The following is an 18,384-nucleotide window of genomic DNA, read 5'->3' as shown; positions in this document are numbered from 1 at the left end:
ATCTGATTTGACTAAAATATTAATTCCACTAGGCTATTATATATGTGGATATTTCTTGTCTGAGCCTGTCAAAAGAGACTCTGCCAGTGAACTCTGTCTCTGTGTCAGAGGTCTGGATGGTGAGGCATTTCCCTCCTCCTCCCTCCTTTACTGTTGCATCTCCAAGTTCTCTTTCTTGTGTTTTTTCCTCTTTCATTAATCCATCCCTTACATACTATCTGCATTGATTGTCCGCGGAGAGCTAGGGTCACGCAGTACTATTCATTGTACAACTGAGGGTCCGCATCAGCCCCCAGCATAAAACCCCAGAGGTGGGAGGTGAGCTTACTGTCCTCCTACTGCCAACATCGGGTGAAAGTGAAACTAAGAAAACACAGCTGGATCTCAAGTAAGTTGACTGAGTGCAGACAACACAAAAGCAGTGGAGAAGCAAAGAGTGCATTTACTAGATGTATTCATGACAACGGAACATTGTTTGCTCAGTCAGTTTTACTCTTGAAATACAAATAGGTATGATGTGGAAGAGAGAATGTTGAGAAGATGTTAGGATTGATCTTCAAAATGGAAACGTAATGTTGAGAGAATTGATATTTTATATTTTATTTATAATCGTTTCGCCCATTCCTACTTCCCTTCTAGTCTTCCCTTCACACCTGTTCTGTATTAGTCTTATTCGCTCCACCCTAGTGTTCCCCATCACACCCTTATTATTAGCCAATCCCCATTTCCCTCCTTTTTCCCATGTCCAACTACTCCAGGTATGTCTTGTTCTTGTGATTTGTTTTCTGTGTTTATAGACCTGTGTGTTCCTTGTCAGTTTATCTGTGTTCATCCTCGTTCTCATGGTGACATTTCCTGCCTAGTCTCTAGTGTTCCATTTTGGATTTCTTCCCTGAGTTCATCCCTGTGTTCATCGTGCTTCTCTGGTTTGTTTCATTTTCGCTCTGGTTCTTCATTCTTTTGGACTTTGTTTTTTTGCCTGCCTGTTTGGATCATCTTTTTTACCAGCATTAAAGCTTGCTTTTTGTTGAAAACTTCAACCTGCCTACTGCTCTGCGTTTGGGTCCTTTCTGAACTGATTCCTGACATGATGCATGCAAGAACAACAAAGCTTTAAAGGATCGTTATTATGTTTAAAACGTGTCTCAGTGTGGATAGAATACAGACAGGTCAGGTCACATTTTAATAGCAGGGAGTACTTTCAGTCATAAATCATACCTGCAAGAGACAACAGGCGAAGACTCCTCATTCCAAACAAATGCTGCAGTCCAAAATCTTGCACCTGTGCGCGCACACACACACACACACACACACACACACACACAGTATTTGAACTAAAGAGTACCATAAAAACCCTAATAACTGTGACTCTGACTGACAAGTGAAAGAGCAATTGTTTGTATCACTTTTATATAAAAGCACTAACAAAGTTGATGCTGTTTTCTTGCAGTGATCATCATTAGTAAACAAATGTGTGCATGCTGTAAAATCAATTACTGTAGTAGACTCTGAACTTTTACAATATTATGGCTGCATTTACTTTAGTAAATGTGACATTGTTATGAGATAATGCAGTTCAGACTTTTCAGTACTTAAAGGAATACCTCACCCACAAAGTGATCATTTCTATATCAATTACCCAACACGATACATTAACTTTGTTTTTTTCACATTCCTTCATAATCCAAAAAATTGAGGAAATTCTTGATAAAAGTCAATCAATAATTTTGTTCCATGAACTCATATCAAATACAATTCCAGTGAAATGTAGTCCTGTTAGTTCCTTCAATTTGTGTATTGAGAAAGACTGACCAAAGCCTCTCAATGTGTCATTGACAAAAACTATGACAACATATTTTTTTTTAGTAGCGACTTTTTATCCATGGCGAAAACGAGACGATGATGAGCAAAACTTAGATCTTGATAACAAAAACTGAGATGAAATCTATGTTTCATTTTCGTTGACGAGACGTGACTATTGGGATTGAAAGATAGATAAGTCAGTTTACAATGAACCTGGGTACAAATCCTAGTTGTCGCTGATGAGTTATTGGTGGTGTCAAGGTTTTTGAGAGCATAAATAAAGAGATTTTGAACCAGTAAGTGTGAGTGAGTAAGTATGTGCTCGTAAATCACCCCTTAAACCTGTCAAAAACTGCTGAAGAAATGACAGTTTGTAGGTGTGTAGAAATTATTTGTAATTGTAGAAAAAAATTGTCTAAATAAAATTTTTATACAACCTGTCACCTTGATTCTAATTTATGATACATGAATTAGCCTAGCTGGATTATTTTAAAGATTAAAAAAAAAAGAAAAAAATTTATAGAAAACACAATGTCTAAAACTGGACTACAACTATGAAGGGAAAAAAATGACTAAAATGTGATAAAACTAATAAGCATTTTCATCTCAAGACTAAGACTAAATCTAAAAAAGCTTTCAAAATGAACACTGTGCATTACTTCTCAAACACACACATTTATGTCAAAACATACTATTTTAAAAATGTATGCATAAAAATATCGTGCCTGGGCAAGCGTGCGCCTTCAAACTCTTCTCATGCATTCCATTGAGCATTAAGCATTGTGTTTGGGAAGTACTGAGCACATGACTGTATAAATGAGACTTGGATTATACTACACGATTTGTGTGAGAGTTTGTGAATGGATGTTTTGATATAGTTTTGCTGTTGTTAAATGTTGACCCCTTTGACTTCAATTTGTTGAGAATTTTCTTTGTTTTCTGATTCTTTGTTCACTGTGGAGGCATGCCAGAAAAAACTTTTTCATGAATTCAAGGTAACGCTGGGTGAGTCATTGATATACAAATGATCATTTTGTGGGCGAAGTATTCCTTTAAACTGAACTATTACCTAACAATCCTGAAACTTAACTGTAGTGGATTGTAGAACAGGCGCAACTTACAAGACAGGATTTTCAAACCATAGAGAAATGGCTGTCTTAAATTATAGAAAATGTGACTGTGTAAAACTAAACAGCCTGCATGCAATAACAAGCGGCAAAGATGTTAAGAATACATGTTTTATAATTTAAAAAAATGAAACTAAACCCTAATCACACACTGGTATAGTTCTTTAAGCCATTTTTGGATTGACAAAAACATTGAAAAATGCAGAATCCTTAGTAACAACCCTCCAGAGGCTGCAGTGTTTAGTCCAGAATATAAGAGTTGGATGGAATACCGACTACTTTGCTATTCTTAGAGCCTTACAACAAGTTGGAGCACATAAAAAGCTTATGACTCTTATGACTCTAGGGGGTTAAGGATGTGCTGGAGGAGAGGTCATGAGATCATCAAACTCCATCCTGTCAGTAGCATGAATATACTCAGCACACTCTATACCAATCTGATGTTGGATATTTGTATTTCTCTATTGTCTTTTTACATTGCCTAATTGTTTCTGCAGCCTGGAATCTTGGATGACACATGATAAACAGTGCAACATCTGTTCATCTAAAATGCAAAAACGTCAAGTGCAGGGTTTTTACAAATGGTGAACACTTCTCATGCTCTCTTAAATCTTTGTGTGTGCATGTGTGTTTTGTGTTACCTGACAGCACCAGCGCAGATAGAGGCTCCTTAATGATGACATGGTGGACAAGTAGCCCAACCCAGTGTCTGTGATCCGCACACACCTGAAAGGAGACATAGTACACAACAATACACCTGAGTAAACTATAAGCTTTCTTATTGACTGATGCAATGCGAAACACTGCATTCACATACTCTCACTCTTTGAATAGCTGCAAATATATGGTGTAATTGCCATTTGTATAGTGGCTAACATATATGCCATTATCAGTATAAACTCAGTGGTCAGGTTTATTATCTACTGTATACCTGTGAACATTCTCAATAATACAAATGCAAAGGTTCAGTTGTTCGGACCACACATGAGAATGGAAGAAATGTGATACAACAGCCTGGTGTTAACATGTATTTTGGTGATCTGAACAAAGGTGGACAGCCGAGACACATCACCATTCACACCTGTGTCTATCATAAGTCTCCAGCTGACCACTTGGGCAGCTGTGTCCCAGAGGTGAAGCGGGTCATCATGTTAAAGTATCCTCAGGCAAGATACTAAACCGAAACAAAATGCTGTTCCTTCGGTGTGTGAATGGTTACTGAGTAGCAGCTGGCACCATGTATGGTAGCCTCGGCCACCAGTGTGTGAATGGGTGAATGTGACATGTAGTGTAAAGGGGCTTTAAGTGGTCGGGAGACTAGAGAAAGCACTTTACAAGTGCAAGTCCATTTACCACTTCTTCAAATTTTGTTACTGCCTACATTACGCTAGACAGTTATTACGACCACACTCGATAGCTGCCAAGTCCCCAGGAAGTGCGCCGGACTTTGAAGACAATTTAACATATACCCCTTTTCAACAGTCATGTGCTAGCTTGGCTTGGTTTGGGCCATCAGCCCAGTACAGCGGGGATTTGCATTTCCATTACAACAGGGCTACCTTCTTGAGGGTGTGTCCTAAACTGATGACGGCTTGTCTTGAGTGATGACGTTTAAAAGTAGAGTGCAAAGTCCCCTGTTATTTTTGCTACATTAGTTTTTCCATCACACAGCAGGGCAGGTATAAGAAGTTTACCTGTTGGAGGTGAGCTGTTTGCAGAGGTGCAGTAAGAGCCTGTTGTCTGCAGCTCTTCATCAAACATCTCACTGAGGCTGTTTCTGTTTTCACTTTCCTCCCTGCTGTATCATTACACTTGTCTTTATCGAAGAGAATCTACTAACTAAGTTCCGCCAAGTCAGTAATAACCAATTTAATTTCCTATAGATTCTTCACAATAAAAGTCCCATTATTTTGTATGTAAAAACTTTTATTGTGAAGCAGTAAAATAGGAAATGTTGAGTTTTCAAGCAGCAACTTCACACAGCTTCAGCAGATACCTAAAGTAAAAACAGGATGCAGGAGAGAAACTAAACTCCAAACCACAGAGATTCAGTTAGAAGTACTGACAGCTGAACACAGAGACTTTTAAAGACGCCTTTCTCTCTTGTCAGACAGAGATGAGTAGAGTCCATAGACTGTAAAAATAGTACCAGAATACCAGAATTTGATCCATTCTGTTTGATAACATTTTTAAAGTTTAAAGGGGCCACAAAATCAAATAATTTCATCCCCATCAAGTTAGCGGAGGGCTAAACTGAAAGTTAGCTGCATAGCTGGAGAAGTCTCTTGCGCACCTGTTCTGTGGGCCCAACGATGCTGAAGCAGAGTGGAAGATTCGGGTAAATTTACACATGGAAGTTGAAATTTTTTGGCTTCACGCAGCACTGGGCAACTTTCATAGGAATGGATGGGGCCCCACCTCCAACACTGTATCCACTTCACTTTATATATCCATGCTAGCTGCTCACATAGCACACACTGCTAGCTCACATTGCTAGTCACATTAGCAGTTGTGTCAGTACAGCTGAAGATATCTCTTTCAGCAGAATCCAACATGTCTCTTTCCATAGGGCAAAACAAAGGATGGTCAGGCAGCAACACTTCATCCAACTCATCGTAAAATGGGCATATGATAGTGTTCATGCACTGTCACCAAAACACCCACCATGTCTTCGCATCAGGACGCATTAGCATTAACGCTTCGAAAAATATGTGGTCAAATCCATCCGAGACCACCTCAGCAAGTAGTTTGAGTGACTGAATCACAATGTGTCTTGGTGGTCGTTTACACATGTATTTGGGGTGTCCACTTGTGATCAGATCACCAAAAAGGCATGATAATAGCAGGTATAAACAGGGCCATCACACTAAATGAATCAGATCTATGGAATCACAGAATAATTGATGGTGCTTGATGGCGCACAAGAATCTTTTAACTTTACAAAGAATAGTGAGAGGTCAGAAGAGAATGGACAGGAAGGGGACAGTAACTCAAATAACCACATACGCACATAACTGTGTACATAGTAGATCAGAGAGGTCAGCTAAGCACATGGAACTGAGGCTACAGTGACAGAGAGATACACCCTGTTCAGGATGGTACTGTTGGTGTAACAGTGTGGGAAATAAATTCTTGGCACAGACTGGGTGCTTGAACAGCAACTGAGCATGGTTTAAATGCCACAGCCCGGGGGCCTGTACCATGAGGACAGATTAGTGAGTCAGCTAGCTATCTTTGGGTTTAACTCAGGTTTTCCAGTATCACCAAGCTGCCTCATTTTTGACAAAGGTAGATCACCATGGTAACCTATGCTGCTAGCCAGCTTGCTTCAAAGGATCATATCAAGACCTGCCAACAGCCCAACCACTGAATAACCAGCTCATGGCAAAAGATGGAGTCATCATTCCACCCATTTCCTACAGGGACATAAGCTCTGATTTTAATATAAAGTGACAAGTTATAAACTGCAGTAAATACTTGTATAGATCGGTCAAATCATTTTCCTGTTCCAAGCATTCTGCTCACACTCTTTTAGATAGAGCTTCTAAAAAACATGAATAGTTTAGACACTAATATTCTTTCACTCCTGATGGGATTGTGCTTTTACCCTCTTATTCCAACACTGCAGCAGAATAACACAAGATGAATTTGTAAAGATAGCTGGAAATAAAAACTAGACCCTCTATTGTCCTTTATTAGAAAAAAATACTTCACTTATTGTTAATGAGCACCCATGGTTATAAATACCCAATTTTAGTAAGATAGACCTCATCACACATGAACCACTTTAATTTTCATCTCTGCTTTGGCAGCAGAAACAGTCTCATATTAGTTTCATAAGGACTATAAGGAGATAGCAAAGTGTTTTCAGGTAACTCTATCCTCAGTTCGTAATGTAAATAAGAAATGGCAGTGAACAGGAACTGTGGAGGTTAATTTGAGGTCTGGAAGACCAAGAGAACTTTCTGAGAGAGCTGCCTGTAGGATTGTTAGAAAGGCAAATCAAAACCCCTGTTTGACTGCAAAAGACCTGCAGGAAGATTTATCATACTCCGGAGTGGTGGTGCAATGTTTCACTGTGCAGTGACACCTGCTCAAATATGACCTTCATGGAAGAGTCAGCAGAAGAAAACCTTCCCTGTGTCCTCGCCACAAAATTCAGCATCAGAAGTTTGCAAAGGAACATTTAAACAAGCCTGATGCTTTTGGAAACAAGTCCTGTGGACTGATTAAGTTAAAATAGAACTTTTTGGATGCAATGACTCAAAGTTATGTTAGGAGAAAAAAGGGTGCAGAATTTCATAAAACAGACACCTGTCCAACTGTTAAACACAGAGGTGGACTGATCATGCCTTGGGCTTGTGTCTCAGCCAGTGGAATTGGAAACATTTCACAGGTAGAGGACAGAATGGATTCAGTTAAATTCCAGCAAATTCTGGAAGCAAACATCACACCATCTGTAAAAAAAAAAAAAAGCTTAAGATGAAGAGAGGATGGCTTCTATAACAGGACAATGGTCTTAAACACACCTCGAAATCCACAATGGACTACCTCAAGAGGAGCAAGCTGAAGGTTTTGCCATGGCCCTCACAGTCCCCCGATCTAAATATCATTAAAAATCTGTGTATAGACCTCAAAAGAGCAGTGCATGCAAGACGGCCTGAGAATCTCACAGAGCTAGAAGCCTTTTGCAGGAAGAATGGGTGAAAGTTCCCCAAACAAGAATTGAAAGGCTTTTAGCTGCTTACAAAAAGTATTTAGAAGTTGTGATACTTGTCACAGGAGGTGCTACTAAGAACTGACCATGCAGGGTGCTCAAACTTTTGCTTCAGGCCCTTTCCTTTTTTATTATTTTGAAACTGTAAAAGACTGAAATTAAAAAGTAATGTTGTTTAGAATATTGAAGAAATGTGTCATCTTTAACTTCATGCCTTTTGGGGATCAGTTCATCTTCTACTTACTTAACTACTCAAAGTAAACAAAATTTTGACCAGGAGTGCCCAAACTTTTGCATGCCACTGTATGTGATTAAATAGTTTACATTAAACCAGCAGATGCTCAGGGTTGGATATGATAACAAATGAACTCCACACTTTGAACTCCTGTGTTTGTTGCAGTGATCTGCTAGTAATGAGATCATGGTGTGAGATGCCATATGACATTTAAAAAACTTTGAAGTGCCTCAAAGGACACCAGCCATGTTATTTCTTTTCTAGCAAGAAAATGAAATAATTTGCATCGTCGAGAAACTTAGGTTCAATACCAGTTGGGTTATGTTACTCATATTGTGATAAGTAAGTAAGTTGTGTAAGTCAAGTCAAGAATATTTGTAGAGTACATCTGAAAACAACAAGTGTTGATCAAAGTGATTTACAAAGAGATGAGTAAATAGTTTGATAAAATCATAACACAAACAGACAAACAAACACAGAGCGTCCATGTGGTGAAAATACAGTGAAAAAACCTCCAATGTCTGTCAGTCCCTCTGGGTATTGTTAATAGTTTCCTTAGGGTCAGCCCAGTTGCCAAAAAAATGTTAGCATTTTATGTTTCAGCAAACCACTGATATATTCTATTTGCACGGTATTATGTACCAGATACAGTACATTGAAACTTAATGTTTCAACAATGCTGAAGTTAACGTGCAGTGCTGATGTAATTTTACCATCAGTGTCATTATCAAAGTAATGAGGAGGGTCCCTCTAACACTGGGTCATCATTCTGCAAAGGTATTTTGATAAATATTTGCTGCTGTTACTACATAAACAAATAAATCAACTGCTTTTGGAAAGAAACTATATTAAAAAAAATACATTTGTCAACAACATTTGGATATAAATTCTTAGTCTAATTTCTCCCTGCATTTCCAGCCTGCAGCCTTGTTGCTAAAGGAGGCAACATTTGCAAGTAGAATTGATGAGCAAGTCCACTGTTTTAAACTGAGCTCAGCAGAAGTGCCATCTTCATCATTACAGAGCTCCGTTACCCTGGAACACACCCTGCTCTGTGATTTATTTTCAACCACTTCCCATCTGCAGCACCACAATGTGTTATAATGACAAGTCTCTGTATGGACTGTGTTAGTGTATTATTGTCCTCTGTGTATCTACTGTACATTTTTTGTATGAGTTAGTCACTTCAGTATACCAAGGGTCATGCTTCAGTTCATTGCATTTCTTTTGCTACCAAATAAATATGGATTGGTCCAATAAAACTGGACTTTAACCAAAGAGAATGCAGTTTGTGTCGCACGAGAAACCAAAAGTTAACATTGCTTTAAAGTAACATTACGTGACTTATATACCCAAGTCTTGTATAAAAACCAAAGGTCAATGTTGTTTCAATGTAACATTGCGTATCTTACGTAAGTCCTTAATGAATCCAAGTCAATGCTGTTTTAAAGTAATGTTATGTAATTTACATACATCACACAATTACATCACTCACATGATGTATTTATGCCACATCAGGTTACGTTACAAACATCCTAACTTTGACCCAAAACATTATCTTATTTTTACACCTAACCAGGTAGTTTTGTTGCTTACACCTAACCACGACTGTTTCACAGCAGGAGCCACATGTTACAATGTATTTCAGCTGTGAGTCACATCGAGACACTAAGGGTGCCCTGTGCATCGCTATGAGATGCCGAGGTGCTTAACAAAGCGCAGGTATTTGTTGACCTGGGAATGAGAACTGGCTGAATTTTAATGCAGCCCAGTGCAACACCTTCACTAACCATGACCTCAGTGTTAAAACATATCATTAATTTAACACCTCTATGATACTGTAAACAACAAACTAACATTATGGGCATCATGAAAATACACTTTCTGGCAGAGGAGTTGTATTGGATTACATTATACTGTACAGGTTACACAAATTAAGACATACATGCACTTAATGTTACACTGCTGTGGATGAACTATGCTGCATTTTTTTTGGTTGATTGTCAATAGCCTCATCCACTTTGGATCCGGCCTAAGATTGGTAAAATATCTAGATTCACTGATGTATACATTATTGAAACCTAAAAGTAGTGAGTGTAGAATGGCCAAAATACCATCTTACCCATAGTAATTATTTTGAAGACTACAGTTTTGGCTACTCTGCCCACCTCTGCACATCAGGTTTTCACAGGGATGAAAGCACAGTATCACTGACCTGTCCAGCACCAGTTCTTCCAGTTTATGCAGGTCACAGGCTATGTACTCCAGGGCCATGTCAGTGATCCGAGGGCACCAGGACAAGTCCAGGCTGCGGAGCTTACGCAGGTTCTCAGCAACCAGCTCCACACCATCGTCAGTGATCTTGGAGCAGCCGGAGAGGCTGAGGGCAGTCAGGTTGGGAAGGCTGTGCACCATGTTGACCACACCATGATTGGTGATCTCCCAGCAGGAGTGAAGCCGCAGAGTGTGGGTGGTGTAACCCTGTGGGTGGAAGGTAATTTTAGATTGATTATGTAAGTGAATAAAAGGAAATTGATAACAACCTGAGGCGGCTTCATTATTATTGAGGATGAGTCTGTCATGGGCCTTTAAGTGTAACTCCACTCTGAACAAAAATCTACTCCTGCGTGGCTCTCTTTGACCTCTAACTATTGAATATGCTGCACCTGTGGCACCATCCATTTTTTATTTATAAACCAACAACCTTCATGCCTCTGTTTCTCAAAATCTCAAAATAAATCAGTTAAAATCTTTTCCTGGATACAGCCTCAATACCAAAAATCAGACACCTTCCACTATATGCATTTTCATTTAACTTGGCCCTCAATATATTTAATTTGATTTAATTCCTCACTTGAATCAATTGAGCAAAATATCACCAGACAATCTTCTTCATATAATCACTGAAATTGAAATAAATATATTTCACATTATTTTTTATGAAACTAATTCTATAAAACTTTTTTTTAACCTTTCCTTTAATACTCAGTAATTAAACTAAAAGTTTTTGAAACTGTTCCAGTATTGAGAGAGAACAGTGCAGCCACAGCAGTGAGCAGGCTGCGATGTAATTCCTACAGGAAATTGTGCAACATCAATTTATGTCCATTTAAAGTGCTTGTTTTTGCCACTGACAGGCTCAGATTGTTATTTGAAGCATCTGACCACATTTAGGAAAGGATTCCTATAGAGAAATGAAATGTTCTTTTTACCTTTCACTGATCCAATCTGTTTATTCACCAAATCTCACTGAAGGAAAAGTCTTGAAGATTTTTCCACATTTTTGAAATCAACTAAATATTCAGCCATGACACAAAAAACATTAGATAACATTCAGCTGCACCTTCTGTACTCCACCACAACAAACTCTTCCAGGCATTCTTCTTCCAACTCTCGCTAACATTTCAATTGTTTTGTTCCAGTAGCAAGTCACCTCTCCTGAGACTGCAGAACAAGACTTCACCTTGAGTGAGACTTGGTCACAATAACAAACAGACCATTGGGAGGTAAAGAAAAATGTTTCATTTCTCTGCAGGATCCTCTCCATAATGCTGTCAAACAACAATGTGAGCCTTTTAGTGGCAAAAACAAGCACATTTAGTGGATGTAAACTGACGGTGCTCAATTGCCTGCAGGAATCTCATTGCAGCCTGTTTCACAGTTGTGAATAGTGGATCAGTTTCAAAGATGTTTGTTCCAATTGGTCACTTCAACACAAAAACATGGGAAAATGGGGTCTGGGATAAAAAATACCAAGGATAAGTGGGTATAGCTAATGCATGGAAGGATAAATATGCTTATTAGGGATAAGAACTTTACGGGGATAAAAAATTGTCTGTCAACTCAAAATCACTTGATACCCTCAATGAGAATTAAGGTGTGTGTGGAGGTGAATGGTATAGTACAGAGATACTGAGTTTGTCTTGTGACATCCCACCTGTTTGGCTGTGAAATAAGCCATGGCCGTGTCAGTGACGTGGTAGGCCTGCAGGCTCAACTCTGATAGGTTGGGTAGGAGCTGTGAGATAGCAGCGATGGCGTCATCGGCCACATTGATGCAGTCACTGACGCTGAGGGAAGTTAGCCGGGCATTCAGACTGGACCACAAGCCAGCCTCTGTGAAGTCGTTACAGCCTGACAGTTCAAGGTGCATCAGGCCTTGCATTTGCTCCAACATGACCTGCAACAAAAAAGCCAGCAGAATGAATCACTGATGGAAACAATTTGATGCTATATTAGATACAGTGCAAGTACCAGTGAAAAGGTGAGTGTATATTTAGCCCCCTCTCATTCTCAGGGCAAATACTGACACTCTGTCACAATACTCAGCATGCGATATCGACGCCGAAGGCATCCTTTAGCGTCTTTTACTCCAATGTAAACCCATCCACGGCAATAGCTGATGCTGAGGGCAACTGACAAAGAGCAACGAAGTCCTTGTAGGGCAGGAAGAAGGGAGGGAAAGTGGATGGGTCGAACAAAACAAGACTTTCATCCAGGAGACTGCAGCCCAGTCCCATGTGAAACTAAAAGTCAATGTTGTTTTCACGTAATGTCACACATTGTACACACAGTCACTGCGCACTGACATCACTCGCGAAAAGTAGTGATGTAATGAAAAAGGCTCAAGGGATGGCAATGCAGTTTGGTTTCAACCCTTTGTTGAACAAAGAGTGCCAGAGCGGACCCAAAATAAAGAAAATAGTTCATGAAGCTTAGTCGGCCATTGCTAGTTGAAACCAAACTGCATTGCCATCCCTTGAGCCTTTCTCATTACACCAAGAGCGCCATCTAGTGGGTTCAGCAAATACAACTGGTTCATTAAGCTTCATTTGGACATCACTAGCCAAAAGTTTTTACGTCATGTTACATGACAAACATACTTATTTTAACCCAAATCACAATCTCTTTTTGAAACCTAACCAAGCCCGCAGGAAGTACACTGGACTTCGAGGCCACTTTGGCATAGTGGCCAAACCTTGTAACCACAACTTCTCAGTCCGTCACTTGATGTTATAGGGGCCAAAAAGACTTCTTCCCATCGACTTACTTTGGGAAAGAGATGTCTCTAAATCAGTGGATACATTTTTATGAGTGTCACAACCCCCATAGTGAAGCAGAACTGCACGATTAATCAACTGCAATTGTTTTACAACATCCCCCATGTGTTACTATGTGTTTCAGCCATAGACTGTATATAAAGATGGTCAACCCTTGTGAGGGTCCTAAGGACAGAGGATGTCGTATGCTGTAAAGCCCTGTGAGGCAAATTGTGATTTGTGATATTGGGCTTTATAAATAAAATTGAAAAAATATTGAACATGACAGTTCCTCAAAAGTGAAGCCAAAACATCTGGATCTGGCTGGCTGCAGTATACGTCATGAAGCCTTCCATGTTAGCAGATGGGTAATAGGCCAAACTAAAAACTCAAAGTACACATCTAATAAATTTTTACCAAAGATGGTTCCTATCATTTAAGGTAGTTTTTATTACACTGCTGTATGTTCAAGTGTGTTTCTGATAAGTTTGGTTTTAATTAGTTATTCAGTGCTATAAAATGGGGATTTTACAACATGATTAACAACTGTGTGAGCCAATCAGTGGGTAAAGTAATACTTGCAGTATTGACGACCTGGGAATGAGAACAGGTTGGTATACAGGACCAGCTCTCTGACATTAGTTGTCAACAATACTAATGAAAAAAAGGATAGCAACATTTAATAAAGGCCCAAGGTTAAGTGTCCAAGACTCATGCAGTCAAAATTATTTCTTGATCGCTTATGTAAGACTCCTTTTCATTCTTTCTACTTAATGATCTTGTTTCAAGTCAGTAAAGCTGTGCATCTTTGAATCCTTTTCCAAACTTTGAAAAGGTATACGTTCTTTCTAACCCACTTATGTTGGCATTGACTGTTTGCCTTTTAAGACAATGAGCCTAAGGGTAACATTTTTAGTTTTCTCAGGTGTCCCTGGTAAACAAAGATCTTATGAACATGTAAAGTATTTGCTTTCAGATGCAGAGTACGTGTTTACAGCTTTGTTTGCATGAACATCCTCAGTTTCGAGCAAAATTAATTACTTTCCAGTTCCACTAAATGGTCCACCTGAGACAATAATATATAGAGACATCAGCTACAAGCGCTGCAGAACTGAAAATATTTTTAAAATGTTTTTACACTTGTTCATCGAGCTACAAGAAATAAAAAAATGTGTTCAATATTATTAAACAAAGGGGCCTCATGAAAACAATATTCTATATTACTGATACATAAAGACACAACATATGTAATATAACCATGAGATTCTTATCAAATAAACATTTAAAACTTAGTATCACTGTACTAACCCTCAGCATTATGAAATGTTACTTCATCCTGCTTTTTTTTTTAATAATAAGAAAGTTTATTACAGCTTCATTACAGCGCTGCTTTGTTTGATTTGTTTTGTGTTTTGTTAGTTTCTTTGATTTTTGTTTGGTAGTGTTGAGTCTATGACAAACAGTGGCAAAAATTAATGATTAAAAACATTATTTTCCAATAAGGTAGTTAGTGTCACAGTGTTACTCAATTTTTGTAGTAGTGTATATACAGTGCATTAATGAAAACGGTCCCTAACTGCTTACAACTATGTGTTATAGACCCTGTATTAAATCTGTACACTGTTTAGAAATAATAAACACTAAATAGAGGAATATAGAATAAAGTTTTACATTTTTTTCCCAGCCTGTATGAGAAGCCAGGCTATATTTGTTCATCCTGGCTATTTTTTTTTTAGATTATTTGAAAACTGTTTTTTATTTGAGATGAGTCAAACTGTGAAACAATTTAGGAGAAAATGGCATGAGCATAATAATATCAACATTGACCATGTAGTCACCTGCCTTGACACATAAATATCAGGTTCATAAATATTATTACCCCTCAGTCTGATTTTGGTTATTAATTTGTAGGGCTGGCCCTTGAGAGTCAGAGGTTCAAATCATTAGTCAGAGACCCTGCAGTCGACTGAGATTGCTTCAAGCTGAGCAGTCTTTTTTTCTCTCTCTTTTTTTATTTTTGGTATAGTCAGTGTGCTGTGCGGTATATTCCTGGGGATGTTTTGGTCCCCATTTTTGCTGCGCAGTGAGCACTCTTAAAACTTTTTGGTAAAGACAGCTGCGGCACACAGGAGGAGAAACTTTCCCCCGTAAGGCTCTGAGATAACATTATCTTCTCTCTTTTGCTTGCAAGTGGTGAATTTACAGCTCACAGTAACTTAATATGACACAGTTTCTGGGATTTTGTTTGATATGTAATGTCGCCAAAAATGTTATTGCATATTTCCTATCTGTTGTTAGCGCCCTTAGCTTGTGTACTATATCAATAAATGCCTCTGTCACACTGAACATCCTGCTGAGCCCTATTCAAACTTCAAAACTTTAAATGGAAAAAAAAAAATGGAATATTGATATTGAACAGCAAAATCTGATTTGACTGACATAATTCTGAGTCTGGTACAGCCCTATCAATCTGCGTTTTAGGACATTAAGCAACACAACTGCCTTGTTTGTACAATGGCAACAGAGCACGGAACTTCTGAAGACACTATAATTTTAACTTCTATTTTAATAATCTCTGTTTTTATTCTGTGATTTATTATCTTGTTAAATATATTTAACATGGGGGTGACATGCAGCAAGGGCACAGCCTTTATATGGGGCGCCTGCTCTACCAGGTGAGCTAGCAGGCAGCCCTGTTCTGTACTTTATGTATATACAAAAAAAAAAAAAATGGTTACAGTACTGGCTCTTGCCTGTTTGACACAATTTACAGACAAAGATTTTGAAAAAATATTTTGAAATAAAAACTTCCAGGATGAAATAAAAATGAGCTGTAATAACCATTCTTTTTTTTTTGCAAAAAGAGGCAGGATGAAATACCGTTTTATCATACAGAGCTGAGTTTAAATTGATACACAATCTCTACAGTCTTGTGCTGTTAAACTAAGACCTTCATTTTTTTTCTTTGCATTTGGTTTTGACTTCCCTTTCCACTCTATTTTCAAATGGAGTTCTCCTTTTAAAGTGCATCAAAATGGTAATGTACAAATCAGCGCCCCGCAACAGGAAAGTCCATATATAGACCATGCAGCCAACAATTCCAGCTTTCTCCATGGCAACCATCCACTCATCCAAGAATAGCAGCCTAGCCTAGCAGGTATGAAGAGCCATCTGAGAAACACTCTACAAACATTATGCCTCTTTTGTTCTTAGCGATGGAATATGACAGCATAAAGGCAGAGATTATGAGAATAAAAGTAAAGGAAAAATCATAGTTTCTTTAAATGTCTCAAAGAGTGCTGTTTAAACTGCTGTGTTATTATAATGCAAACAACAGGTACCTGTGCTGGCCAAATATATCCACTTATATACAGACTAAGAGGTAACTAGTTTAACTGGAAAGTGTCTTCAGTTACCATCTCACAAGTGATGGCACAGAAGGAAGGAAGTGATGAGTTTCTATGCCATCACAATTAAAAAGCTGGAGGACTTCTTACTAAAATAAGATCAAATATAATATAATTAATAAATAATAAATATGAAGCAGGGGAAATTATAGTAATATTTTGTGGATCTTTCCACAATAACCATATATTGGCTGCTGCTCACAACTGTTGCAGACCTGTGCCACTACTTTGTTGCCTAAAATGCAGCTGAGACTGTGAGGGAGTATAGGAATGCTCTAATCTCCCAGGTACCCTGAACTATCCACTACGTGCAATTTAGAATCATCTCTAAGATCAGGGATAATTCTCATTCAATAACCCCTCTCTTTTTTAAACACATCCTGACTCACCTCCAAACCAGCATCTGTGATGGTGGACCTCTTGAGACTGACTGAGCGAACACCTTTCTTGGACAGGGGGTAGTTGTCGATGAACTCACAAATGTCCAGGTCTGAGACGCCCACTAAGCAGAAAGACTGGAATCCACGCAAGGCGAAGGCCTGCAGACTGACAAACTCCTTCTCCCCGTTGGGCAGCAGGGTATATAGCTCCTTAGCATGCAGGATGGGTGTCACACCCTCCCAGAACTTGGGCTGGTACAGCACCTTACGCCATGTCTTGCATACCTGCGCCAGCACACATTTTTCAGCTGTGGTGAAGTACCAGAGCAATCGGTTGAGCAGCTTCTCATCCAGGACGAGCTGGCGTTCCAGCAGCATGGGTTTGGGTAGAGTGAGAGGGGGAAGCTGGCGAAGGGATGGCTTCAAGCCCATCAGAGGCTTTCCAGGCTCCATGTCAGAGCCGAGGAGAGAGGCTGCTGAGTTGGGCATGCCAGAGCCGTCCAGGTGGTGGTGGTGGTGGTAGGGAAGGGAGGACGGTGGAGGAGGCAGGATGGAGGGTACCGAGGAGGACTGGCACAGACGGTTCTTGGCAGCAGGTGTCCCCTTGGTGATACTCGCACTTCCCAGACCGTTGGGCTGGCTGGGGGGCAACTTCACCATACCGTTGCGAGTCACGCAGGGAGACTTCAGCTCGCTGGGGGTGGACATGTTCAACATTGGGAACCTGGTGAAAGAGAAAAAAGTGCTGTGTGTCATCAAACACTAAAAACTTTTGTGCAAAGAATAATTTATAACAGGCTGGAATGTGTAAAGAATAGACTGCTTACGAACTCAAAAGATTACCAAGAAAATACATTTCCTGCAAGAAATATGTGTAAATGCTGACAGCTGAAATTGTAAAGCATTGCTAAAAAACCTGGAAACTGAATTGTAAAACTGGCAGCGTTAGAAGATAAATGGTAATGCTGTCAAAACTGGAAGTTAAAATTAATTAAGTGAAAAGGCTGACAGAAGACATTCTGGGCCGAATTCACAAAAGGATTGCGTGGCCTTTGCGGCCGCTAAACCGGTAAAAATGGAGCAAACAGATACGGTCTAATTCACAAAGCACGCGCAGAGGGTGAAATGCTCCACTAACTGCGCTGCCAAGCAGATTGCGTCTCGGTGCTTCGGTGTTACTTGCACGTATTTAAATGAGGTAATATGCATATATTTGGCGGAAAAATTGCCCCTTTCTATGCAAATGAGCCTCATTGATAAACAACGTCTAATTCACTAACACCAGCGCTAATAGCCACACGCAGTTTGAGTGAAGTAAATAACGTCTTTAGAAAGCTGGTGCAAACTGGGCGCTCCTCTGTGGAAGCCTCTCGCCCAGACTTTCCAGTGATCGTGGCAGCAGTGATCGTCTGTTAAATCAGTCTGTAAATAATATTTTGACATTATTATTATAATCATTATTACTTTAATGGCATCCGAAGATATTGATGCGTTGAACAGGTGACAGTCTGCGGTCGTTCTCAAAACGCACTTCTGTCACGCACTTCAAAAGCAACTTTCAATAATTTATTTTACGAAACGGGGGAAACAAACGTGAACAAAAACGGTTCCATAATTCATATTAAATTCAAAAGATAACGAAAAAACAGCTACAAGTGAGAGGGAATAGTGATAAA

The 18,384-nt window shown here is 39.3% G+C and overlaps 1 protein-coding gene across 1 annotated transcript in view; it reads right to left on the bottom strand.

Annotated features, from left to right (window-relative positions):
• fbxl16 (F-box and leucine-rich repeat protein 16) overlaps positions 1-18,384 on the bottom strand; it is a 53,397-nt gene that overhangs the window by 8,610 nt on the left and 26,403 nt on the right. The window contains exons 2-6 of the mRNA XM_050068716.1: positions 16,718-17,432; positions 11,820-12,062; positions 10,098-10,363; positions 3,572-3,656; positions 1,219-1,282 (exon numbers count right to left, since the gene is read on the bottom strand). Of these exons, the coding sequence (XP_049924673.1) occupies positions 1,219-1,282; positions 3,572-3,656; positions 10,098-10,363; positions 11,820-12,062; positions 16,718-17,425 (1,366 nt within the window). The 5' untranslated portion in view covers positions 17,426-17,432. The remainder of the gene's footprint in view (positions 1-1,218; positions 1,283-3,571; positions 3,657-10,097; positions 10,364-11,819; positions 12,063-16,717; positions 17,433-18,384) is intronic.

Source organism: Epinephelus moara, chromosome 18 (assembly GCF_006386435.1).
Source record: "Epinephelus moara isolate mb chromosome 18, YSFRI_EMoa_1.0, whole genome shotgun sequence".
Classification (NCBI taxonomy): domain Eukaryota; kingdom Metazoa; phylum Chordata; class Actinopteri; order Perciformes; family Serranidae; genus Epinephelus; species Epinephelus moara.
The sequence above is the reverse complement of the archived record's forward strand: the minus strand, read 5'-3'. Positions and strand labels throughout refer to the sequence as shown.